Source organism: Cyprinodon variegatus, unplaced genomic scaffold (assembly GCF_000732505.1).
Source record: "Cyprinodon variegatus isolate N-32 unplaced genomic scaffold, C_variegatus-1.0 Scaffold2, whole genome shotgun sequence".
NCBI classification, from domain to species: Eukaryota; Metazoa; Chordata; class Actinopteri; order Cyprinodontiformes; family Cyprinodontidae; genus Cyprinodon; species Cyprinodon variegatus.
In genome coordinates, this window is record NW_015150455.1 from 2,851,195 (window position 1) to 2,878,965 (window position 27,771).

At 36.3% G+C, this 27,771-nt stretch overlaps 1 protein-coding gene across 1 annotated transcript; it reads right to left on the bottom strand.

Annotated features, from left to right (window-relative positions):
* Positions 1-5,354: 5,354 nt before the first annotated feature.
* Positions 5,355-26,747, bottom strand: cdh17 (cadherin 17, LI cadherin (liver-intestine)). The gene is made up of 19 exons (XM_015404954.1): positions 26,730-26,747; positions 24,582-24,638; positions 24,066-24,161; positions 22,093-22,227; positions 21,843-21,978; positions 20,193-20,351; positions 19,753-19,905; positions 18,743-18,948; positions 18,514-18,645; positions 18,280-18,430; positions 16,830-17,036; positions 16,673-16,749; positions 16,405-16,593; positions 13,779-14,023; positions 12,540-12,670; positions 11,683-11,901; positions 8,813-8,923; positions 7,409-7,525; positions 5,355-6,999 (listed from the first exon to the last, which is right to left on the bottom strand). The coding sequence occupies exons 2-19, from the start codon at positions 24,627-24,629 to the stop codon at positions 6,914-6,916; spliced, it is 2,598 nt and encodes an 865-aa protein (XP_015260440.1). The 5' UTR covers positions 24,630-24,638; positions 26,730-26,747; the 3' UTR covers positions 5,355-6,913.
* Positions 26,748-27,771: the final 1,024 nt, after the last annotated feature.

A 27,771-nucleotide genomic window follows, 5' to 3' on the forward strand; every position in this document is an offset into this window, starting at 1 on the left:
CAGACATCTTCCTGTGAAGGTTTCTATTATTTATTCCCTTGGTGTTTGCAGGACATCCAGCTGCCCCAGAAACCCCCTAAAGGTCATGTATCAGGATCCAGGGTGTATTTGGAGATCATTCTCACCACAAGATGGTGCCGCTGGACCAAACAACAGCCTCAAGCCCCTTATAAAAAATAATCAAATCTAAACAATAAAAATGCTCTATTTTGTAATCATTCAGTGAAATATTTATAACCAGTATATATTATGGCAGTTCATATCGCCAACTAATGTTAAAATATTTCAAAATGTCTTACCTACTTACCAAATAATGCTCAATCTTACAGTCATTATACAGCTCTGAAAGGATTTTTAAAAAACATTTCTTCTAAGAATGAGTTCCACCTTTTTATTTATTTTGAAGGAAGGAAGATGTCCTTTTTTGTAAACCTTAAGTCCTTTACAAATATGATCTAAATAGCAGAACAGGATTTGATCCAGATGAAAAATTTGTGAATATTTTATTTATCATTCAAAAAAGTACACAACTTAAATGTATAGGGGACCAAATAAAAGCAACTGTTATCCAAGTATTAGTAATAAACGGGTCCAATCAAACCTAAATGAAGTTCTGTTCTAAATGATCAGATTCTGGGCCGAATTTGTTTAAAGTTAACCTGAAGGTGGCGTCTTAAACTCCAGTTTTCGTTGGTGTGTCCTGCAACATTTAAATGCATCTCTAGTCAATGATATCTAAATGCGATCATCATTTTATTCATGTGTTTTGAAGCAGAACTACTTTTAAAGAGTGAGGGAAATGAGACCGTGACCTAAACCATCCCGGCACAAGGATCGAACCCTTGGTTCTGGTACAGTCTGCTACTTAAAGTCTCTGAGATCATACGTCCACAGTTGTTTTATTTCTAAGCTTTCTGTGCCTTACAAAGATACTATGGAATCCACAAGCATGTCCTGTGTTATATTGGAACATAAACCCTAAAATACATCTCTAAAACCAAGTTGCGGAGATATTTCTTCTAGAGACTTTTTTTTAAAGACCCCCTTCTACCCTGTTTGCTGTGTGCCTACACAATTTTCACATATCTTTATTAGACACTTCCTGTTTTTAAAAACATTTTTAACAGGTTTAAGTGAGCTGGAATGTTCTGCAACCCTGTCCTGACCAGAGTAGCACAGATTTGTCTTATTTAAATAGCCTCCTCACTGGTCTTCCACATTTTAGGATAGTAGTAGTATAGTAAATGGGGCCTTACTCAGTTCAGATTTTTACCTTATAAAACTGGATAGATTATCAGTTGAATGTTTCTTGAATGTCTGATTCTGTCTTATTAATTTTACTCAAACTGCAATAGATGCGAGCCACTAAATAACTCTCCAAACAAATCTAATTACGGTAAAGGTAGATATTTTCAGCATTTTTAGTATTAGATAATGGCAAAGGTTTTCACATATCTTTAACCTCAGGGGGCAGTGTGTGTGAAGGGCATTGCACCAGATCCTTTCAATGAGCTCCTCAAGGCCGAGTGCTTGGCCCGGTTCTCCTTCCCTTGTACATTCTGCAACGCCTTTTTTAAGGTTATACTGACGAAACAGAGGTCAGTTCCTATCATCATCTCAATTCAAAAACAAGTGATTGTTAAATATTTCTGTTATGTAACGCTCTGTGATTATTATTTAGATATCAGTTCTTTGAGAAACCTTCAGCTGGTTTTACTTATAGGAGGTGCTGCCTTAGACCATCTTTCAGTATAAAATGCCTTTATAATGCTTCCAGGTTAAAAATAAAATTAAAAGAAGACTGATTGGTAAAGATGGACTGTGGCTCTTAGAAATGTCGTTCCAGTTTTCTCCATTCTTTGGATTGTTAATCATCTTTGCACTGACATCCTGTCAAAACCACCCAGCGCTGCTGTGTTTAGATGACATTCAGTTTGGTTTACTGAAAATAAACACCTCCGCTTTGTAATTTTACAGGCCCCGGTTACGCAGGCACTCCGACGTTTTCAGGAAGAGTTTGTGAGAAGAATGGCTGAGTGACGTTCTTTCTTACGTACTTAAACATCTCTGTGGAAATAAGATGTAGCTTCTGTAGTAAAAACAATGAACCATCCCACTTAATAAGATGACTCACCTGACCAAAAATATTCCAGCAGAGTTAAATTACATTTATCTAAATCATAATCTGGCAGAACTTATACTGCTTTATTACTCTACTATGAATTGAATTTTAGAACCACTTTAACTTTAAAATTGAGTTTCAAATAAATCTTAGTGATGTGGGAAAAATAAAATAATAAATGTACAGAATGTTTTGAAGTACTTTAAATGCAGGCTAGTGAGGCAGTTCAGCCATTTAATGAAAGTATGTAGGATAAAGGGGCACATCTGAATGTTGTAGGAGAGCGAACCTCCAGAATTTAAGTTTAAGACCATTACTCTAGATCAGCTGTTACCAACTCGGTGCCCATGGGCACCAAGGGGCCCTCAAGGACCACATGGGGTGCCCTCAATGTTTTATGAAAATAAAATCACCAGCAGGATAAGTTTTAAAAATGATTTTATTCTGTTGCTCTTCTTTTTAATCATTTATATAATTTCATCATAGTAATCATGTAGGACATTTTAGCATTTATAGAAATTTGAAAATGACAATATTTAAAAGAAAATTAGAAATTAAAAGTTAACAATAAAAATGTGTTTATTATGGATGAAGTTTAGGTGAACGCTGACCCCTCTTGTTCATAGGTCAGTATTGGTAGCCCTTCCTAGTAGCCATTAGCCATAAAATCGTTGACCACTGCTCTAGATCAAGGGTGTCCCAACTGTTTGTGTGCCGTCTAGTTTAAAGTACTCTAAGGTCTTAATCTTTTTTTTACTATTCAAAACAAATAATTTTATAGTGATTTTTTTCTATTGTTTGCTGGATGGCTAAGTCTGTGTGTCATCTAAACCAGATGTGTCTAAACCTTTCGCCATGGGGCCCAAAAATGTCTTGTTGAAAATACTCAGGAGCACAAAACATTTTTTTTTCTATTGATACCATTTTAAAATAATTTTATTTTTATTTTTAAATTTTTTTTTTCAAGTAGTTGATACTTGTAGATGGAATATCAACAAATCACTGTATACAAATAAAAAGTCTTCAGGTATGAAAAAAAGGATCAAATTGCTAAAAATGTTAAGGTTTAGTGTCTTAATTGTATTTTGTTTTTGGTTGATGAGCCAAACGAACGCTATATGAATGGGACTCACTCTTGGTTTATTTAGTTATGGTTTGATAAATAGGGTTTGATATATATATATTTGATTAATCAATTATTAATTGGATAGCAAAAGGTTACTTAAAGATGCCTTTTTATGAAATTAAACCATGTGAAAATAAAATGATTCCACTTGAGGAGTTCTGGATATTGACAAATGAAAAAAACTTTTTTAACTTAAATGCAAAATGCTTGATTGTGGTTGGTTGATCTGTCACCTAAAGGCACATTTTACAGTCTCAATTAATTGATTAGTTAATTAGTTTAATCCGATACATTTTTTCAACCCTAGTTCTAAGTCTGATATTCAGTTAAATTTCCTGGATGATTAGGGTCCTTTTTTACAATCAAATTAAAACAAACAAAATAATGGAAAGCTGGCATCAGGTACTTTATGTGGATCCTTACTCTGCCTAATTTAGGTTTTTAAATTTGTTATATATATTTAATTTTAAAGGGTCTCCTTGACATTTTATAAACATATTATATAATAAGCCAGCTATATTAAAACTATTCTTGAATTATTGTAAAGGGTCTAATGAAATTATCAGTGGACTGCTAATTGCCCCTGTGCCACACATGAGAGACTCTGGGTCTAAACAGTCCAAATGGTTCCAGTTAAACTCTCAGTAGATTCACACTTCAAAAAAATACCGTAATCAAAAGAATGAGACCTTTTTTTTTTTAAGACCATTGTTTCTTTCCTCAATTTGAACAAGTTAATGAGATAATCTGGCAATGGAATGAGTCATTTTGCACTTAAAATAGGATAACTAGATATTATGCACTTAAAAGACTATAATAGTGTGTTTTTTTCTCATTTTAAACATGAATATTCTTATTCCATTGGTGAATTGTCCTATATAACTTCTCAAATCATAGCAAAATAAACTTTACTTACCTATATTAAAATATTTGAAGAGCAAGTTTACATTTGAGATGGCTGGAATGATATAGATGTTTTTTTTTTTTTTCTGACTTGCTTGCTAAACATAAAGCTTAAGTGAAAATTCAATCTGGAAGACCTCATCTGGAAAACCTGCTGATGTTCCACATACAAGCTCCAGCCATTCGACATCCAGAAGGCCCCCTGTTTATGATCCACTTCATAAAGCTTTCCTCCCGCATACCAGCTGAATTTTCACCCACCTTATCTCCCCCATCACTCTCAGGCTGTTCTCAGTCCCAATCATCCTCCAGCCTATTCCGACCCCCCAGGGGAAAGTCTCCTCTCAAAATTTTCCTAAGCTATTTATCTAGATGAACTTCATTTCAAAGTCTTCTGCCGGGGTCTGAGCACTGGAAAGCCATTCATGTCAATAAAATCTTTCTAATTGCAACCTTTCTCTGTATAAATGTCTCCACATAAAATAATGTTATAAGCAGCGGATCATATTTCAAAATAGCCACAAGATGCAGATCTTTGCTGCATTTCTCCTAAAATGGAAAAGAACCTGTGTGTCACGTCATATTCCTTTTCCCAGGGAACAGGGAATATTGAACAAGAACACAATAGATCTTCCTTCAGTAACATCAGCTTTGTTGAAATTGTTGGAAGTCCTAAAAGATATCGCACTAATTAATTTGGTGTAATTATCTCTGGTGATGGATTAGTTTTGCTCTATAGAAAAATTACAAGCTTATCAGGGTGAGATTCTTAAACTTATTTTACTTTCCATGAGATCCTGTGAGTATAGAAGACATGGTTAAAGTAGAATAAAAAATAAAACAGAATCAGAAATACAATTACTAAAACTTGTGGTCTATTTATTTTTCCAGAATGTATTTAAACATATTTTCTTCCTACTTGGGTCCATCAGCTGTTACATTTATTTTTTTTTCTATATTTTTCAGATTTTTGCAAAGAAAAACAACCTAATTATCAAAATCATGAACAGATTCACAAAAACGTAACCAAGCACCAAAATAAAGCTGTATTGAACTTAAAATTATATATTTTAGAAGTTTTTTTTATAATAAAAAAGAATCATAAAGAATTTAATCCCAATTTGTTATTGTTTGTGTTTTAAAGTGGCAGTGTCCCTCAGTAATCAGTCATTGGTTTGATAAAGTTTAAACATTTTACTTGAGATTTAGAGAGTTTTTGCAAAGTGAATAAATGTATTCCAGGCAGTATATAAGACTGAACAACTGACATTGATATTTTTTCTTGATGAAGTGAAAGTAGACCTGTTAACTGTCTTCCTGCCTTACTGTGTATGTATGTGATGGCGACCTTGAACCTACAATCTGCTGCTATAAACTGCTAATCTAAACAGCTATAAAATGAAAAATCGATTTTCAATGCTATGATCAACATTGAGTTTCTATATTATGACAAACCCCATATCTTTTGGTGGCTCAACGGCTTAGAAAACCTTGTTGCATGTGTGTGGGGGTGGATTAGATCTGATACATCGTTTTACTCTCCCTGTGTTTTGTCCACTTCCACGCCACTGTTCCTCAATCTTTCAACTTCCTCACGCTCCTCTGTTGTGGAAATGTGTTGCTGAGATACAGATCCAGATGGAGCACAGACATAAACAGCGGGTCGTGGCTCCGTCCTTTGGCTTCTGAAAGCTGCAGCAGGCAGTCCACCAACTCACACACGTGAGACATGGATCGGATTGGGAGCACATGTGGGCCCCCGTATTAACCCTCTCTTACATGTGTATTTGGGGGCCCTCTTTGTGCTGCATAAAAGCCCACAATCACGCCATCTTCCTTTCAGCACAGCTGACAATCTGCGACCCTTCTCCCACTGTCAAAGAGATGACTCAGAGCATCACTCTGTGAGGCTGCGATGTGGCCTCAAATGCTTAGTGACAGACTTGCAAGGGGAGGATGTATCAGGACCCACAGTAAAAGCAAAGTAAAATCTATGAGAGGAAATCACAGTTAAGATGTGTGAATCAAGGTGGATGTTTGAGCGTTATGTCACTCATCACCTCCAGCACCACGTGACAGAAAAATCAAGTGAAAACCAAAGTAAATCCCAAGTTCCGTTTAATTGGGAAAAAAGAGCAGTAGCTGCACTTTACAAAAAAAATGATCCAGTAATTGTTCATTAACATGTTGCTTAACACCTACAGACACTGGGTGAGTGGAAAAAAAAAAAAAAATCCAACACATTAAATCATAGGAAACCATGAAACTGCTAATGAACCAGCCAGTGTCGTTTTAATACATTAAGTCAACAAGCTGTGAGAACGATCAGCTGGCCTACCAAGTGAATTTAGCATGCACAGCACCTAATAATCAAACTCCACTCATAAATCGTTTGAATAAAAAAAGGCTGAAATAAAACAGCATCTGAAGATGTGAAAGTGAAAAAAAAGATTTTCTTTAAGTTTGTTCAATTGCGTCTGTGATTTCCTCTGTTTATTTAGCAGTGAAGATGCTCACTGTGAATAAAATTGTTTGAGCTGTCTGTGAGGCATCAGCTCCTGCTGTTAAAAGGTACCAGAAACACATATAAACAATAACGACTAAACATTCTCACCCAAAAAAAAAAATAAAGATAGATGCATGCTTTGGGTTTGTGGCAAAAAATGCTAAAACAGGCTGTGTGCATGTGGTACAACTTCCAAAACTTCTTCAAGGTAATTTGTGACACTTCAGTATATAAATAAAACTTCACATGCTTCTCTTTACATCATGGGTTTCTGCTCCCCGTCTTCCGCCTGATTTTTGGTCTTTTTAGCTGAGCGCTTGACCGCTATGATGAAGAGGATAACTGAAACAAATAATAAATATGTAGTTAGCTGAAGCAGGAGCCTCAATGTGAACATGAAAATAAAAAGTTGTTAGCATAAATCAAGGTTAAATTTCCTTTTTTTAATCTCCTTATAAGTCAATTCACCACATTAGCATGATATCTGTGGGTAAAACATCTAAAAAAGGAAAAATTGGGGAAGGTTTCTAGCCAACCCAGTGGTCAAGTACAGTAGTGGTGACATCATGTTGTGGGGAATTGTGTTTTACAAAGTCAATTAACATGCGGAGAGGATGATCTGTGCAAATACAGCACCAGAAAAAGTATACTACCTTTGACTACAACGGGTAATTAAGATAATTACTTATCCCCAAAAAAGTCCACAGTTAGAACCAGACAGTCAATCTGCTTGTTAGTGTGTCTGACTTACTGCTGAATCCCAGAATGCCTATGAAGATCCCGACAGTGAGTCCCATCTGAGGTTTAAAGTCCAATCCATGTGGTGCGACGTAGCAGTAGCCCATGGATGTGCAGTTGCAAATTTTTACTACAAAGCAGATAAAAGTTATGACTTGATACGCCATTTGCCAAATTTGGCCATTTTTGGTTGCTAAGGTGACACCAACTGGTCAAAAATGTTTAATTATTAACCCAACTATCTGTTTTTTGTGCAAAATACAAACTATGAAGGGTGTGCAGTAAACAAATAAAGCAAGACCTGAAATAATGCAAATTAACTATTACAAGTATTTATTAAAGTCAAGACTAATGACACTTTTAGCTAATTTTGTAATATCAGGGTTATTAAAATTCTTCACAAGTAGCATCTGTAGCACCCATTTAAAAAGTTTAAAGCAGTATCTTCTGGTAGCTTTCCTAAGGAATCCTATTCCCGTGCTAAAGCCTGTAACTAAGTAAGATTTTCAGGTTTAAAAACTGAGGCAATGATACAACTTTTAACAATAAAGTAAGACTAAAACTATTTACATTCCGATATAACTTCCAAATCATTTTAGAGGAATTATATTTTTTTTCTTTCAAGGTAGTGATGTAGAAGAACAGATGGATGTTTGACCAAAAATGGTGCAGCGCATTTAGGTGTATCAGGGTGAGACAAAAGTCTTCAGGGTTTGCTATTAAAGCTTGTTAACGGTTAAAGCTTAAAGTTAACCATCATAGAAGGTATTTGAAAACTATCCTCAGTGTTGATGAATGTCTACTGTTACAGATCTGTTACAATACTGTGCAGATAACAGGAAGGCTGACTGGAGAACAGTAATATTTTATACAGATTAGTTTACCATGCATCTGTCAGGGAATATCCTGGGCTTTGACACTTTAAAGTTAGACATATGCAAAGGGTCTATTTTTTCTTAACACACAGGGTTTACCATGCTAACCATGCTAACAACTAATTTAAATCATGTTAAAACCTTGAGCTGTGATGTGAACTCTGTAACTGACAGAAAATAACTGAATGACTGGAAGGTAATAAAAATATTATAAATGCTGTTTTTATATGGAGTTCTTTAGGATACATTTTCAGATAAATTATTCTGTAAAAACTATTGGAAAGAACATTTCTTTGTAAAGTAGAACATTTTTATGTACTCTGTATTTCAGCTGATTCTTTTTAAATAATATCCCCTACGAGGCTTTAGCTGATAACATCCAGTAGAACACAAATCTATAATTTTATTCTATACGTCTAAAATTGTAGGCATGCACTGCTTAATTTCCTGTCATTATAAGTTAGAAGGACTGGGCAGAAAATTAGCTCATCACAAGAAAAATGTTATGGAATGAGAGTTGGTTTGAACCTTAGATAACTTACCCTCAAAGAGCTGTGGAACTCCCATGCCTGCTTTGTCTTTAACGGTGATCTTAAGAGAGTATGTTCCTTCTCTGAGGGGTTTTTTGACCAACTGCAGTTCAGCTGATGATTCTGCACAAGAAAAAGACCCAGATAAGGAAGGAAAAACACCTGAATCTGATATCAGAACAGCATGATCATTTTTGTGATCCTGTAAGATCTCCGTACTGCATTTGATACCCTTAATCATAATATTCTTTTAGAAAGACTTAATATCTTGTAGGATTTAAAGGAACAGCACTGGGCTGGTTTAAATCTTATTTATCCAATAGAATTCAGTTTATTCACGTTAATGATAAATCTTCCTCATGCTCCAGGGTTACATGTGGAGTACCACAGGGATCAGTGCTAGGACCAATTCTCTTTACTATATATATGCTCCCAATTGGTAGAGTTATTAGACAGCATGGGGTTAATTTCCCCTGTTATGCTGATGATACTCAGCAATATCTGTCTATAAATCCAGATGAAGCTAACCCATTACAAAGATCACAGGCATGTCTCGAAGACATAAAAACCTGGATTACTCTTAACTTTCTGCTCCTGAATGCAGACAAAACAGAAGTTATAGTTCTTGATCTAGAGACATTGAAAAAGAAGCTGATTAGCCAGTCACTTCATTTGGGTGGGATTACCGGTAAACTAATCTGAGATGATAAAGTAAAAAGTCTTTGTGTTGTTTTTGATCAGGACCTGTCATTTAAATCCCATATCAAAGAGGTTTCTGGAATTTCCTTATTTCATACGGGGGAATATTGCAAAAATTAGAAATATCCTGTCCAATGGTGATGCTGAGAAACTAGTCCATGCATTTGTTACTTCAAGGCTGGACTATTGTAATTCTTTACTATCAGGAAATCCACAAACTAGCGTTATTGGCTTCCGGTTAAATCAAGAATATAATTTAAAATCCACCTTCTCACATATAAAGCCTTAAATGGCCAAGCTCCATCTTATATCAGAGATCTGATTGTTCCTTATGTTCCTAACAGAGCACTTCACTCATAATCTGTAGGTTTACTAGTGGTTCCTAGAATTTCTAAATGTAGAATAGGAGGCAGATCTTTTAGTTATCAGGCTCCTCTCCTGTGGAATTAACAGCAAGTTTCAATCCGTGAAGCAGACACCCTGTCTACTTTTAAGGGTAGGCTTAAAGGAATAGTACACCCAAAACATGATTAGCCTTCATTTTCTACTCACCCCCATGCTGAACAAAACTCTGGAGTACTTTTTTGATATCTCAAATGCATCTGGAGATCTGGGAGGCTTCTTGCTGTCTGCTGACATTCAAATAATGGAGGTCTATGGCGCCCGAGACAGAAAGGTCCATAAAAGTCCACAAAAACGTGTCAATATTCCTCCATACTGCTCGTCCAATGTAATCCAAGTGTCCTGAGTGGGTAGCATCCAGAATTTACTCGAAACGAAGTCATTTAGAACGTTTTAGAGCCTAAACAGTAGTGTATAGGATTTCCTAATAGCGCCCCCATGCGCGCTCACGATTCTACGGAAGCCGGCAGACCAAACCAGCGCATTCAGCTCGGCAAAGAACTCATGCTCTTCCTCAACACTGAAGTCCTCAGACATTTTTCTTTCGTTGTTTCTTTCTTTGCACAGGTAAACAGCACATTTCTTCTTCTACGCTTGCATTATCGGCAGAGCAGACGCTGAATGTGCACTTTCTTCCGGTTTGGTCTGCCGGCTTCCGTAGAATCGTGAGCGCGCATGGGGGCGCTATTAGGAAATCCTATACACTACTGTTTAGGCTCTAAAACGTTCTAAATGACTTCGTTTCGAGTAAATTCTGGATGCTACCCACTCAGGACACTTGGATTACATTGGACGAGCAGTATGGAGGAATATTGACACGTTTTTGTGGACTTTTATGGACCTTTCTGTCTCGGGCGCCATAGACCTCCATTATTTGAATGTCAGCAGACAGCAAGAAGTCTCCCAGATCTCCAGATGCATTTGAGATATCAAAAAAGTACTCCAGAGTTTTGTTCAGCATGGGGGTGAGTAGAAAATGAAGGCTAATCATGTTTTGGGTGTACTATTCCTTTAAAACTTTCCTTTTCGATAAAGCTTATAGTTAGAGGGGGTCAGGTTGTGCTGAGCTATCTCTATAGTTATGCTGCTATATGCTTAGACTGCTGGAGGACAAAGGGACCCATTTCATCATTCTGCTTCATTCTATCTCTATTCTTCTCTTCTGCAGTATTAGTTCAATATCTGACGTTGTGATCCCTCTGCTTTTTCTCATTATAGTAGCTTCATCTGGTCTGCTTCTGTTTGGCTCTCTCACCGTCCTTGAGAGGAATATTTCAGCTGTGCTGCTGCCATCAACACCTTTGTTTATGGGTGTTGGAGATGTTTGGACTGTTTTTCAGTGTAGTCCTGTTTTTCTGACTGTGACTAACTGTATGCGCTCTCTTTCATCCTCTGACATGGGAGCTTTCCTGGACGGGCCCACCTGTTGAGCTGGTTGACAGTTGCCTTTTGTATTTCTTCTTTTTGTATTTTGTATTTCTATGTCTGCTCATATCTCCTTGAACCCCAGTCGGCCTCAGCAGTTGGCAGCTCACTGAAGGTTTCTTCCTGTTAAAAGGGAGTTTCCCTCTCCACTGTTGCTACAGGCATCCTTGGTGTGAGGGATTACTTTTAGGTCACTGAGTCAAAGCGATCAGCTGCTTTACCTTAGATAGAAAACTTTGAACAAATCTGACTGTATGATCTGGTTGAATTGTTTGTGTAAAGAACCTTGAGATGACATGTGGAGTGAATTGGCGCTATATAAAAAAAACTCAATTGAATTGAATTAATAGGCATACCATCGATTTGCCTCAGCTTCCAATTGGCAGATTTCTTTGTGAAGCTGAAATTGAAAGGACGGGAAAAAGGGTCGCTGTCCCCATCTTCAGCTGTGATGATGACAGGTTTAATGTTCTGCATGCACAGGAAGGTCTTGGTCTCAGTCAGTTTGGGAACATTGTCGTTGACATCCAGTAGCCGCACGTGGACAACGGTTTCCGATGACTTCTCTGGGTTATCTATGGAAACAAATCAGAGTGCCCTAATCTTAACTGTGTTGATTCCAGATTTACTATAAAACAGGACAGAATTAATCTTTAGAGTTTGATTATATATTCAAATATGTATGTAAAAAATCTAGTTCTCCTTAAATTTATAGATATTTTTTCTAGTGTCTTTTTAAACACTTTCAAGTCTAAGATTAACAAAGTTTTGATACCTACAGTAGACTACATTAAATGCAGATTTTTAAAGAACAGTTGATATTCTATCATACTATTAAAGTAGCAATACTTTCTTTTGTACCTAAATAAAAAGAGTTACACAGGCAGCTAAAAATTCTGATCTAATTTATTAAAATGTAATAAAAAGCTTCCTTATTTATAATTGGAAAATAGTTTTTTATGTGTGGGTTCTCAGTAATTAAAGGATGATGGTCAATGAGTCATTTTAGTGCAAGTCACTTTAAAAAAGGATTTATGTTCAGTAATAATGAATCTTATTTTGTGATAATGGACTAAGGGATATAATCTGGTACATTAACAAATTTCTACACAAAATGTTTTTTTTTATATTTATTTAAAATGAATAAATAAAAATTGTTATGTGTCTTATGTGTAGATAAATAGTGATTTGCTATGGGTTCTTCTTCCCTTACCTTTCTCAAAAGCAGTGACAGTGAGATCAAAGGTCTCCACTTTCTCTCTGTCCAGCTTTTCTTTGGTCCTGATCTCTCCGGAGGCAGCGTCAATCTCTAGCCAGCCCTGAGCATCGCCATCCAGCTTGAACCTGCAAGCAAACACACAACCATCAGCTCAACGGTGACAAAACGTGTGACCTGTGGAACAACGCTGCACAAAAACAATCAGTATAACTCTTTCTGCACACTTAATGGTTTCAACAGATAAACTAGCAAACAGCCTTGTCCATGCGAATCGAGGGATAGAAAGAAGCAGGGTATGTAACAGACTAACAGTGGCTGTTAAACGAGCATGATGAAGTCAGAAAACACTTTATCCATCAGTCAAATAAAAGCTTAACATACTTTATCTCAAACTGAAATTATTGTTCACTAATTGTTTTTCTTTTATGTGCCTATTAAACACCGAGCAAAGCCATTCTCCGAAAAATGTATTTCCAAAGTACTTGAATGAAGATTTTTTTTTTCTTTCTTTACGCTTCTAAAAACTAGAAAAACAGGATTTAACTTTACAAGAATACTATCAATTTCAGTCTGGCATTGTTTAGGTAAATAAGAAGCTTTTTTATAAAAAGCCAGGATCAGCAACATTACAAAATGAAATAAAAAAAACCACACTTGATTATTTGAATTTATCAAGATGTCTATGCAGATCCTTTGCTTGATGATCAACTAAAATCTACTCATTGAACCTTTAGTTGTTCTTTTTTAAAACTACCAATAAAGTTAAAATCTTTTTAGAAGAATGGTTGCAGTTGTCCTTATTCATAAATTTTGACAAATTTTTAGAAGTTCAAGTTCAAATCTCATCTATGAGTCTGCAGCAGTTGCCATGATGTAAATATGCTGTGTAACAGTTGATAACAGATATATAAAACTTTAATACAATAAGACAAGGAAATATATTATTACATCATGTTTTCTCAGACGCATTCTGATTTGAAACCTATTGAAATATACCAACCACCCCATGTAAAAAAAATCCTTTGATTCAGATAAAAAAGGAAGTGACACATGTTAGTGGGAGAATTCCATTAGACTCACTTAAGGTTGCAAAGAAACTAGAAAAGCACCAAGATGAAGGCAACCTATACAATCCTTTGCATTTAAAATATAAATGGTCCTTTGTCTGCTGACATGGCTGAAACATCATAATAGCAAAAACAGATCTGAGTGAACAAGCTGGGCTCTCTTTACCCGATCTCCTTCCCCTCTGGGTCCTTTGCCTTCACTGCATACAGCACTGATCCCTTAGTAAAGTTTTCAGGAACTGCCACGTCCAGGACGTCGAGGCTGAACTCTGGGGCTTCGTCCACATCTGTGATGGACAGGGTCAGGGTGGCTGTGGAGTCGCTGCCGTAATGCAGACCCTCCATCAGGGGCTCTTTGTTGCGCGCATCAATCTGGAGGTTGTAGGTATGAAGGGACTCAAAGTCCAGGGGCTGTGGAGCAAGAAAACAGTATGATTTAATAAGAAAATCACTTATTGATACTCTAGTTTCTCACTATAGGACCTTTAAATGGAAGGTTTTAATCTATGGCGTACAAAATCAGTCATGAAAAATAACACTAATAGATATAATAAATGTGCATGTATTATGTTTGAAAAACTGTTTATGTATTTTTTTTTTTTTTTGCAAATGTCTGACATTAAGCCACACAGTTGCACATCACTGACATTGTTACTTTTAATTACAGCACAGCTGTAAAATTGCTCTTATTTTTAGCTTATTTTTGTTTTCATACTTTATTTTTTTACCCTGATGTGTATCTGCAGGCTTCCATCTGCCATTTATTTAACTACTGTTAATTCTGAAATTCCCCACAATTTTAGTATTATTCTATTTGATTCTGTTTTCTAGCAGCAACATCTGCATATTAGGGTTTTTTTTATTTGTGTTTAAAACATTTTTTTTTTTTTTTCAAATAAATTCTGCAAATGTTGAATCAAAAAGTTGAAACATCCAAATTTGAATAAGTGTGTCTCTTCAGGGAAAAGTCCAGCATCTGTAAGTTCACAATTTGCACATTTATTAACACCTTCAACAATAACTTATAAATGTTACTACAATATTTTCATTCTAAATGTTAACTTTACTTATCCAGTGTGGTATATATATTAGATGTATATGACGTCCTGCTTCCTGGGTTGGGATTATTATCTCAGCTACTTTGAAAATCAGAGAGCAAGTAAGCAGCATACGTAAGAGAGTAGTTCAGTTTATTCATGTACATGTACAGAATGAATACGCCTTTTTCTGAAACACGCAGAACTTGGAGTGCAGAACTACGGCAGACTTCTATGTATTTTATTTGTCCACCGTTCTTTTTCCAATTTTAGTTTCTGTTGTTTGACTCTCAAATGAACAAAGTAACAACTTTAACCTGATATACAGTAAGTATCGTTTTTGTTTACCGTTACATCCACGCAGTTAAAGCAGCTATATGTTAGCATATACCTAATTCATAAACTAGCTAATCGATGCAAGAGAAGAACTGCCGATCTGAACTTGTCCAGATCTACAATCAGTGCAGTGATTCAAATATTTAAAACATCCTAAACTAACAAACTAACTATATATTTAAATGAATTTATTGTTAATGAACAGGAAAGAAAGAAATGTACGGAGCCCCTAAAGGGACATGGAGGGAAAAAAATAACATTTGCGAGATCCCGCAATACTTTTGCGAGATCCCACAATAGTTTTGCGAGATTTCGCAAAAGTTTATTTTTTCCTCCATGTCCCTTTAGGGGACCTGTAGGATTGCATACTGACATCGTCTCTCTTCATTCATGTAATATCATCTTTTGGAACTTCTCTAGAAATTAAGAACCTCTCCAAATCGTCCCCCATGGTTGTAGCTGACACATGGGCGTATTATCATCCTATAGCAGTACACTTTGCGCCTCCACTGTTGTGTGTCTGTTTTACTTCTGGTTCGCTGACATGGGAAAACCTTTATTGTTTCATTATCATTACTCACTCATTCTTTATTTTCCTCATCAGTGATTTCCATTTTGAAATCTGCCCCTACTATGCCTTCCATAGAATTGTAATGTTGTTATTGCCTTACTTGTTTGTACTTACTTGATTTAAATAAAGTTCATAAAAATAAAATAAAAAAAAAGACATGGGAAAACCTTTTGCGACATTTCGCAAAACGTTTTGCGAGATCTCGCAAAACTATTGCGGGATCTCTCAAAAGTTTATTTTTAATTTTAAAGTTTAATTTTTCCTCCATGTCCCTTTAAGGGCTCCGTAGAAAAGTACAAAAAAAGAAAAGAAAAGAAAAAAAAACTCAGTGGTATAGACCTGCACATAAAAGGGGCATCTTAATGCCCCTAGTCTCCATAGCAACACCAACATCTCGTTTTGGAGTGATGCAATAAAAGAAAACCTTCTTTGCCCAAGTAATACAAACATAAACATGTACTTTGCTAAACTCTGCTGGGACCATTGGCTTTGTCCAACTAACGCCAATTTACTTTAAAATTATTTAGAAGTTGCAGATATCTTTAAAGAGACATTATGTACGTTTTTACTGAGACAAAATATCATCAAGTACCAGTGCAAGCTCCAAGAATGAGCAGAAGAGTGCAGCAGTTATTTGTTTTGGCCACAGGCAGTATCATTAGAAAACTCACTCATGCCTTTTAAGGTTCAGTCATATTAAGATAGACTTACAGTTTTCATCTGTTAGATCAGGAGTTTGACAACCTTTGCTTTGTGGCTCACTTTATATACTAAATAGGGCTCACTTGCTCTGCTTTATTTTTTTATGCATTTGTTATTTCTTCGTTTTGTGTTATGTGATATTTTACCTTTGCAATGACAACATAACCGACTCCTTGGCCATCAGTTTGCACATCAAATACATCTCCGTCGTTTCCTTTGGAGATGTTGAACAGGATGTAGGAGCTGCCGGAATCTGGCTCGTCTGCGTCAGTGGCTCTGATGGTCATCACCGTTTTGCCCACCTCAGCGTCCTCAGTTAGAGAGTGGTTACCGTACTTTACACAGACACACACATGGTGAGAACAACATCCAAACAACTCAGCAGAACCCAAAACCAGTGATTCCCGGACTCACGTGGGTCTTTTCAAAAAGAGGGAGCTCGTTGTTCACGTCGATCACATTGATGGTCACCTTGCAGTTTGTGGTGAAATCTGTGAGTAGGAATTCAAACAGGGGTGAACATCTACAAAAGTCTGACCAAATATGTTTGTTTACAGTCATTGTTTGTTACCTGCATCACTGACACTGACTTCCAGGTTGTAAACTTTCCCCTCTCTTCTCTGAAGTAAGCGCAGGGCCTGGATATCTCCAGAGTTTTCGTCGATAGAGAAGGTGCTAAGGATGGATGGATCTTCTGTCCTGAGGGTGTAAGTCAGCTTAGAATTCAAAGTTCCTTCTTTATCGTCATCACGGGCAGATACCCGTCCAATGAAGCTGCCTGAAATACAAATACATTTACAGTAATTCAGAAACCATGCAAAGAAAGCCATTTCATCACAGCTCCCACAACTTAGAAATAATTTTGACCTTCAGATTTTCCCAAAATGACATAACAATTTATTAAACTACTTGAGCAATCATAATTATATTATGTTTATATAGACCAAATATAATGAGATAATGAAGACAAATCTAAATGGGAATGGTTCTTAGCTAAGTTATTTAAGAGCTCCTAACACTACAACTAAGGAGCAAATCCCAGTTCTGTAAAGGTAACCTAATACAACGATTTTCCCTCCACCCAACTTGCCGTCACAAAAAGGATCAACACACAGATTCATATATTAGATTTATTAAAAAGAAAAGTCCCAAAAATGACGTCAACCTTTCAAGAGTCCTCAAGAGTTTAATTAAAAGCCCATAACTTCATGTTAGGTTTCATCTGAGCATCACATATTCTGTTTTTGTAAAATCCCTGTTTTCCCACAATTTGAAATTGTTAATTTTCTTCAACTATTTCTAACATTTAGCAATGTTTTGTTTTAGAGTATTGACTGATATGAATATTGGCGGAAGGTATCAGAATTAATGATTCATATACTTTAATTACTCATTTTTTAGTGTGGATTGCTAAAAAAAGAGGCTCGATCCAGTGATGTTAATCAACCAGAAAATAATAGTCGAAAACAATTCGTTCTTAGCTTACCACTGACATCAACTAGAAACGTAAGCAGAGTGTTTGCTTATATTGTTGATATATTCTGATATTTGATTTTTGGCTGATATTGAACCAATTTCTGATATTAATGTCAGATCGGGATGGTTTTTGTTACACTACTTCTGATTGATCTTATGAAACTAAAACCTTTGTATCATCTGTACAATCTATGGTTGTGGGATGTGATTGATAAAATATCATAAAACTTGAGATAAAACCAAAATTTTTATGTTTAACAGGTAAACCTAAGGTTTTTCAACCATACTTCAGTTTATGGATATACTAACATGAAAACAGCATAGTATAGCTCTATACAATTCCCTTTTAACAGCTGATTGGTTCTTTTTTTCCAATTTCATCTTACAGAATAACTGTCTCATTGCATTTTGAAATATTTGTGAAATAATTCGTTATGGTTTCAATTTTTACTGTACAGAAACCTAGTTGGAGCAATAATGAGATAAAGAGGAGCTGTTTCAAGTGCCCCACATATAGAAATGCTTGCATACAGCTCACTGCCTACCTATCGGCTCGTTCTCCTGCACCTCCAGTAAAGTATCCCCCTCTGAACACATTGGCTGGTTGTCATTCTTATCCAACACCAAAACAGGAATCTCCATGGGTGGATCCACAGTTTTGTCACTGTTGTCTTTTGCAAACACAACTAAGATGTACTGTAATAAGAAGAGACAGCGTGATGCATGTGTGTTTGTTCTCATGTAGGAATTTATCGACAAAAAGCAGCTCTTTTATCTACCATCTCTTTGTCTTCTCTATCCAGCTCCTCTGTCACCAGTATCTCTCCATTTTCTGTGATCTGGAAGGGGAAGCGCAGCTCTCGCTCCTTCTGCACTAATGTGTAGATGGCATTGGGATCATTAGACTGGACCTGGATGCAAAAACAAAGCAGAAGCTCTCTTGTTATGAGGGTCAGAAGCTGTGTTTAAAGTAGGTGCTGAGTTTGAACTAGTTTTGTTATAACTGACCTTTGCAATGACATGGGGATAATCTACTTTTAAATTCTCCGCAATAGTTATTTGCCCGGGGTTGCGCCACAGGTTGGGCAGCACAGCAATGTGAACTCTGGCAGTTCCACTCAGAGCTGTCTCTGTGGCTCCGCCCATGTCCTCCACACGGATAAATAGGGTGTAGTCGGGGTCCTCCAGCGGGTCCAAATTACGCCTCTTAATCTCTATCATAGAGAAGCAGAGAATGAGTTCCAATCTAAAGAAATAATGCATATCTTAAGGTGGGCGAAAACATGTGGAGCTAATCTGTATATAAATATTAATAAAACAAAAGCAAAATGCATTAAAGAACCCGGTGTTAGATGAATCATCAGAGGTGGGTAAAGTGCCACCTCTGATCTGTGGGTAAAAAAAAACATTGAACTCAATGTTTAGTAAAGATATATATATATATATATATATATATATAATTTTGCAAATTGATTAATCTCTCAATATTTTTTTTTGATTAATCGATTAATAATCAGATAGCAAAAGGTGAAACTAAAACTCTTCCACTCGGCGAGTTCTGGATAGAGCATATTGACAGACGAAAGCATTTTATTATTTATTCATCTTAAGTGCAAAATGTTTACATATCTTTTTACAATCTTGGTATAAATACTGCTCTAATTGGGTTGCTCTGTCAGCTAAAAGCATATTTTAGAGTCTCTATACTCCAGTTAATGATAAGTTGATTTCTAAATAAGTTGATGATTATATTAATAATCCAATAAATCTAATTAATTGTTTCAGCCCTATACTGAACAGCTCAGTTTATAGTGGATAATGTCGCCAGAATTTTTACTCAAGCAGGATACTTCAAAAGAATATCGCTCAAGTAAATGGAACTAAGTAAATGTAACTCGTTACTATCCTCCAGTTAGGATGCATTTAATGAATAGTTGAAACAGATTTTTCAGATATAGCTATGGGGAAAACTGACTCTCTGGTCAACTGATTGCTATATCTGGATTCAGGAAACAAACCTTGTCTCTCCACACAGGTGAAGAATGGGTTTTCCTCATATGGGATGTCCTGCACCGTGCAATAGTCGTTGAACTTTGCCTTTAGGGAATCAATGCTCTGATCTTCTCCTCTGGCATATTGGATTCCTTCACTGGCCTTCAGCATCTCTTCTCCTGTACAGAAAGAAACACAGAATGAATCTACTGCAATGCATGGCTGCAAAGCTGTTCCCTTTGTGGCATATTTCAATCTAAGAGTCAGCATCACGCGACAGATTTAGGCAATCTGCCTCCAATCAGCAAAAAAATTTTAGCGGACAAGATTATCTGTGTAATCTGGATTTACACTGGCACTATTCTGAGGGATTACAGGCAGAGAGAGACAGACTTTCCCACAGAAAAGCTGCCTGTTATGCAGCTTAGCCCGGCCATTCCTCTGAGTGAGGATGATTCTGTCTTACCCTCTGGTGTGGTGGAAATGTCTCCAGTGTCTGGGTCGATCTGAAACAAGAAGGTGTTTTTGTGGCTGGGGATCTGGCTGACCAGGCTGTAGCGCAGCTGAGCGTTCGGAGTCTCTGGGTCGTCACGGTCAGAAGCAAAAACCCGGATGAAGGGGAAGACTGAGATGACAAACAGAACCAGAGTTATTGTTTGTTTGTACTACAGAGAAAAGTAAAGGGTCAGGGCCTTTGCAAAATGTAGCTAGAGAGATATTGCCAGATGTTTTCATCTTAAAATGCTTCATAATCTATAGGAAGCATTTCCCATAGATCTTTATTTCACATTCATTTTTGAATGATTTGAAACAGACACTTAATGACTATTTTATATATCCCAGACATCCAGCTGTATAGCCAATCAATGTTTTTCACTTCATTGCACATTTCTTCTTCACAGATGGGTAATTTTCACCTGAAATCCTAGAATATAAATGGCATATCTGGTATATTTAAATTTTTTGCAACCAAACACATATTCTTGTATAGGGAAATGTTAAAAGATCCACAAAATTGCACAGTCTTATGAGACCATCGTGAAATTTCATTGAGACATTGAGCTCAAAATGTCATAAATAGGACACGGAAATAAATATTGACACTCTTACCACTAAAGTTCTTAATAAATTGGTGTATCTCTGTAACCTGATGCACAAAAATAAAATCCTCTGCAATCAACAGCCTTCATAAGCTCCCTAACTTGTAGAATGAGTCCACCTGTGTGTAAGTCATCGTCTGAAGGTGGAAAATGTGGTGCACAGCATAAGATCTAAAACTGAAGACTTGGACTCAACAGGAAAAGCAGCCATGAGGAGCTGCACAGATTAACAGCTTGTGGGAGACTCTGTGGACAGGACAACTACTAGACCTTAAATCTATAAATATGACCTTCCTATGTCTTTTTTAACACAGCAAACATATGGAAAAAGGTGCTCTAATGATGAGTGACCAAACCTTATCTTCATGGCCAACATATAATTGCTTTACATGTTGTGAAAAACTAATAGTGCAAAGATAATCTTTACACAGACTGGTGTTGGCAGCATCATGATGTGTTAATGCATTCTTCATTAGGAAGCTGGTCATAGTGAGGAGATGGATAAGGCAGAGGTTCATATTGACATATAGATCATTTCTTAGAATGGTCGATAGGAAGACCAGAGTTAAAATTCAACACACCCCAAAAGACTCCAAGCTGTTGTTAAATTGTGCTCCTAAAATGTGTTAACTCAGTGTATCAAGACAGAACGTATTTCCATGTATTTCTATTCAGTTTGTAATTATGAAGGCCTTTCACTAAACTTCCCAGTTTATAAGGGGAGTTTTATTGGGAAAAGAATGCAAATGGTGGTTTACATTCTGTTTATCTGCAGAATTTGTCCCATATAATATGAATGTTTTTAATTAGGTGAATCAATTAACCTGGTAAACTGAAACTGAAATTTAAAGTGTAATCTATGTTGGAAACTATTAAGAAACTATTAAGAATCATAAGTATGCATCAATAACAGCTCCTCAACTGTAACACACATATACCCATTTTATGAAAAAATTAGTCTAAAGGAAAGTTTAGGTTTTGTTGTTTTCTGTGAAGCAGATCCACATGAGACTCACCTGGTGATCTGTTTTCCAGAATCGTAGCCGTGTAAATGCTCTGGTTGAAACGTGGAGCGTTGTTGTTTACGTCCAAAACATTTATGGACACAAGTATTGGCCCATCCACTAGATCTTCATCTGCCACCGCCTCCACCTGGATTTATAAACCAGATACAAGCGCACGCAGAGTGCTTCGATTGAACATGTGCTGCATTTCTACCCCAAATCAGGTTTTCAACATCTGTGTAAAAGGAAGGGTCTATATTACATTGAATGCGTAGTGGGTTGCTTGAGACCAGTCCAGAGGTTTCTCCAGGTAAAGCCAGCCATCCTTTGACATTCTAAAAATGTCTGTGCCTTCTCCATTCAGCTTGAAACTATTAGCGCCTTCAGGTACCAGAAACTATAGAGCGAAAGATGGGAAAGAAAACAAAGATTTTAATGCAACATAAATAAAAAAATACTTTGTAGTTAATGAAGGCATATTATTATTTGTTCACATGTTATTTAAAGTACAATTTCACTGCTGTTTTTCCTGCTTTAGTCAGGTAAATATAAATCCAGAGGGATTTACCTGTTTTAGTGTCATTCAACTTATTGTATTAGCTTCAAAACACATCAAACCTAAACTCTGACCATTTGTGTCACTACATTCAAAATAGGTCAGTTAACTTGATTTTATTTATTTTTGATTTTGGGGGATTTAGTAATAAAATGTTTCTTCATTTCAAATCTTTTTTCAACACAGATACAGCCATGAGAAAAATCAAACAACAATAATGATATTTATTTTATTGTAGCAGTATGAACTGAATGCAGTGGGTTTGGAAAGATCCATCCAGTTATACAAAAACAGATTTAATTGGACAAAAAAATCCCATGTTAAAGGTAATGTGTCTATTAACAAAATCAGTGCCACAATAAATGGTCCAGTCATTAATTACATTGAACTTTTTGAAACAAAGCTTATACATAGCGTTAAATGAGTGATTTACAGAACTTTTTGAAACAAAGCTTATACATAGCGTTAAATTAGTGATTTACAGTCATCTGTTTCCATGGGGTATAAATATTAGGTTAAACAGTATAATTTGTTTGAGGAGGTGGTGAAAAATGTAAAAAAAAAAAATGTATCGGCTATAAAAAAAAACAAAAAAAAAAAACAGATGTGTTCTGAAATGCATACGTTTTAATGATAGTAGGGCTGGAGCTATTGAATATATTTTTCAATTAATCTATAAAGAAATACTTTAGTAAATTAACACTTCTAAATAAACAAACATGTGGAATAAAAAATATCCAATGCAAAGTATGCAAAGCGTGATAACCAAAGGTCTCCTAAACATCATTGGAGCCATACTACATGCAAACTGGTCATTTGGCCATTTTCTATCCTACTACCAACAATGCAAATGTGTAGTTTGCATTAAACTCTACCTAGACTAATATGGGAGTTCTGATAACAAACACTCTATAGAGTTTGGTGTGGAACAAGAATTAGTCTATTGTTAACTAAGGTGGATGACCTTTTTTTAAGCAACCTTTGTGACCTTGCTCAAGTTAGAGTACAAGGAAACTTCATCTAGAGAGATCGTAATAACAGGATTGAGAAAAGGTCACTCATTCTGCATACCCTGCTTATGTGATTTTAATTCATTTTTAAAATCATTGAACATATCTTAGTGGTCTAAAGTTTGTTTTATGAGTTTAATCTGTATCTGGAGTGTCAGACGATCTGAGAAACCTCAAGTGGTTGATTGGCAAACTATAGGCTTTGGTTTTCATCCACTCCACAAAGCCTCGAACTCAACCCTTCTTAGATTTTAAATTGAAAAAACTTCTTGGGTTGAAAGTGAAACGTCTTCGAAATTGGAAACAAATTTCAGTGGATTGTTTTTTAACTTTTTTGGAATGACTATGACCTGGATGACTAAGAATCTTCAGCAGCATTTTGCAAACTATAGTTCCTTTAAGAAACACTTTTGTTTAGTAAAGTATCTTCATGATTCATTCTTCATTACCAGTCTTCTTGTTGACCCGTTCCTCAACTAACCACATACAGTATATATAAGTCCTCCACGTTTAAAATAGTCTATTTAGATGTTTGTGGATGAATCTCTTCAAATAAAAAAAATATCCTTTTAATTTCAGTGTCTGTGACTATGGTTTCAATAATTTTATAAGAATTACATTTCTTGATATTTACACTATTACCGCTCCTCCTTTCCATGTGTGTTGTACCTGATATACTGGATAGGGCACTGGCGTTGCCTCTGTCACGTCTAACTGAACATCCACAAACGGGCCCTTCTTCTCCTCCAGGTCTTTCCCTGCAGCCTGTCAAAGTATGGAAAGACAGGTCAATTATCATCAAATACAGCAGATTAAAGGTACAACTAAAAGTCACACACAGTTCACCTTTGTGCTGTAACAGGAATGTAGTCAGCCATTGAGGGCAGTTATTTATTGAGCCAAAACGAAATGACAGTGGCTGATTTTCTAAGTTCCTCCTGAGAGGCGGAGCCTCTGAAGACAAACTCCAGCGTACAGTCTCCTTTAAAGGTTTCCATTCAAATAGTCTAATATTCGTCTAAGGAAAGACTGCAGTATATTATGAGGATTAACTCCAGATGCTTGCTTTAATAATACAGAGCGAATTGTTTGCTGACACTTTAACAGCTTCGTGGATTTGAGAGTCTGAGATGAATATGCATCTAAAGCCGGCAGCATCAGCAGGTGGTGGTGCTGTGTACTCACAATGCAAAGTAGGGACCCGAGCAACAGCAGATGCACTATGGGTGTCATTTCCACAGCCTGTGAAGGAGGGGGAGGCCGAGGCAAGGTGCGAGAAAGGAGTAAGACAAGAAAAAATGGTTTAAAAGCCAGAAGTGAGGAAATGAGAATGAATGTTTGACAGTTGAAAACATTTAAACACACTGCTTTATCAGACTGTGCATATCTTATATATCTGAAAAAGGCATACTTACATAATCATTTACCCTCTTAAGCAAGTAAAAATAGCTTTAATATATTTGTAGTTGGTGTTTTCAGGCTGTTTTTTACCTAAGCTATGCCCCTTCCATCAGGCTTCATAATAGTAACTGAGGAACTACTAACTTCCAAAATCCTGGTTTAAAAGTCAGAACTAGTCTAATCAAAGATTTTCCATAGATGTGATAAAAATAAAGTTTTGATTGGAATTCAGAAAAAAAAAAAAACTACAAGAAGCAATTTTGTAGGTACAGATTCCATTATGTGTAAGCATTATATTTTGTGGGATGCAGTATGGGTCTTGTAGTTTTTATCTAACACCTGAAATCTTTTATGCAAGTCAGAATCCTTAAGTTAAAATGATTCAAGGTGACAAATGCTGGTGAAGAGTCTCAGTCATCCAGGTCATAGTCATTACAAAAAAGTTAAATAACAATCAACTGGACTTTGTTTCCAAGGTTGAATATGTTTTGTTTCCCATCTAGGAACTGTTTTCAATTCAAAATGTCAGGAATGCCTCAAACTCAACACTATTCCTGACATTTTGAATTGAAAAAGCTTCCTCGATGAGAAGCGGAACGTCTTCAAACTCGGAAACAAAGTCCAGTGGATTGTTTTTTAACTTTTTTGGAAAGATTTAGGGTGACCAATTTTATTTTCTCCCCTCAGCACAATGAGTCACCGGTTACACCAAAAGAAAACGTGTCCTTGAGTCGGCACATGTGCACACAAGCTAAACGGGAGCTTTAAGTGCCAGAGACTCCACCTTCATGAGCTGGTGAATCAGCAACCTGAACGTACAGGAGAAACTGAAAGCCACCAGTTTCCTTCTTTCCAGCTGGTTTTTCATGCTGTCAATCAGATCCTGAAGGGTTTAACTCTGATGGGGTACACAGAGTCTGTCATCCTACTGTCTTTATCCCAGTTAAAGGGCTATAATAAAGTAAACATTTTATGAGTTTTGATAAGTGTAATAAAGACGCATACATGTAGGATTCATCCTATCCAGAAATAGGCAGATTGATAGCATAAAAGTTCAATATAGGCCTCAAGTTCACAGAGGTTGTAGATGACTGTTTAAAGTAATTCAAATAGGAACATAAATGGAAGCTCAATACAAGTTATAAGAAATGTAAATAAAAAAAATCCAAAATTTTTTTACGGAAATGTTCCAACCATGAATGCTATTGTAAAGATCATAGTCTTGGGAATTGCAGCTGAGAGAGTAGAGTAAAGTCAACTCATTAAGTGAAGGTGACATTGAGTCTTGGCTGATGACCTTTTCATTTGCGGGATCTTATTAGCATCAGCACAATCAGGAGAGACTCCTAAACAAAAAACATTTATCCTTTTAGTATATTTCTGCTTTTGAACATTTAATTACATACATAAAGCGCTGTCTGTTGCTTGGTTTACTCAACTGAATGCTTACAACCGTCCTATCATACATTTGAATCAATTTAATAAAAATCAAATGCGGAAATTAGTTACTGCAATGTTGTAACACATTAAAAGGGAAATAGATAATAGCACCATGGCACACAGATTCCAGCTCCTTATGTGAAACCTTTTATCACAATGACTATAAAGTCTCTGTAAGAGTAAAATTAGCCATCTATGATATTTAATGTAGTCCTTGTTTATGTGCAATTACAAAAGTTGAAAAGAAAATCACAAGAGTAAAAAAGTAGAGGTCCCTTTATGCCAACGCCTTTTTCTAGGCCTTGCCAAAGTCAAATCAAGATCACAGTAACATGCAAATAATCCGACGACAGACAACAAACATATCAACAAACTGAGCAAAGAAGAAACAAGCAGCTTTATTTGCTTCTATTTACACCCTTAATATTTTCCTCTTAACTAAACCAAACCCAGAAACAGAGAGTAGGGACAAAGGAGCCAGATGTGACTTACCTTACAGGAGAAACCAAGTGAGTCACACGTCAGAGCGATCTCCTCAGCTTCATCCGGTCTGGTCAAACGTTAACCTGAATGTTAACCATCAATGTTTTATTGGATTTAATGATTGTCCAATCAGCCAATGAGGAGAGAGCTAACTGAGATACAGACACAGGAAGAGCAGAACGACTCACACAGAGCTTTATAAGACAAAACCATTGTCACCAGATATAAGGCTCAGATTTTACAGTTCAACTCAAAAATCTGAAGATCTGTTGTTTTTAATGAATGGGAAACTAAAGCTACTACGTTTATAGAATAATCCCTTAAAATATATTTTAATTTTTTAACATCATAAGATTGATTTTAATGAAAAGAGTAAAGAATTGCCAAAATTGTATATAAAAATAAATGAATTTCTCAAACAAGTCCGATCCGCATTTAGCTTTTTAATTTCCTCTCAGACTTTGCCCCCTGCACCTCGGCCCTCTTTGCTGAGAGATTTTCCATTGGCAGAACAGCTGATAAGGAGCTGTGTGTAGAGACAAAAGGACTATCAGATTACTCTGACAGCCTGTTGCTTCATAAGAATCCACATCTGAGAGGTCGTCTGTACGGTGCAGAAGGTCACAGCGATCAGGCAACTATTAGACAGAAAGTTTCCCCTCATGTGCATGACCTTGGCTGCTCTGAGGTTTCCTGCTTACTCTAAGCATTAAGTGACATGTCCTACAGCAAAGTATTAATCTTTATTGTGTTTGTTATATTCCACGGAGCAGTCCTAATGAGATTTGTTCATAGTATACCCTTGTCCTGAGTATTGTTTTTGATGTTGAGCAATAACCCAAGAACAACCTCAGCTCAGACCCAACCGAGCAGGACACTGTTGGACCATTGGAATCCATGGGGACGTAGGTTTTTCATTAATCAACAAAGAAGCTTCTTCTCTAGATTTAAGGCTACAAAGGATTTTTAAATGGATAAGGATAAGGATAGAGGGTTAGATGGATGTACACATTAAAAGAGGAATATATATCCATTATACCAGTCTTTTATA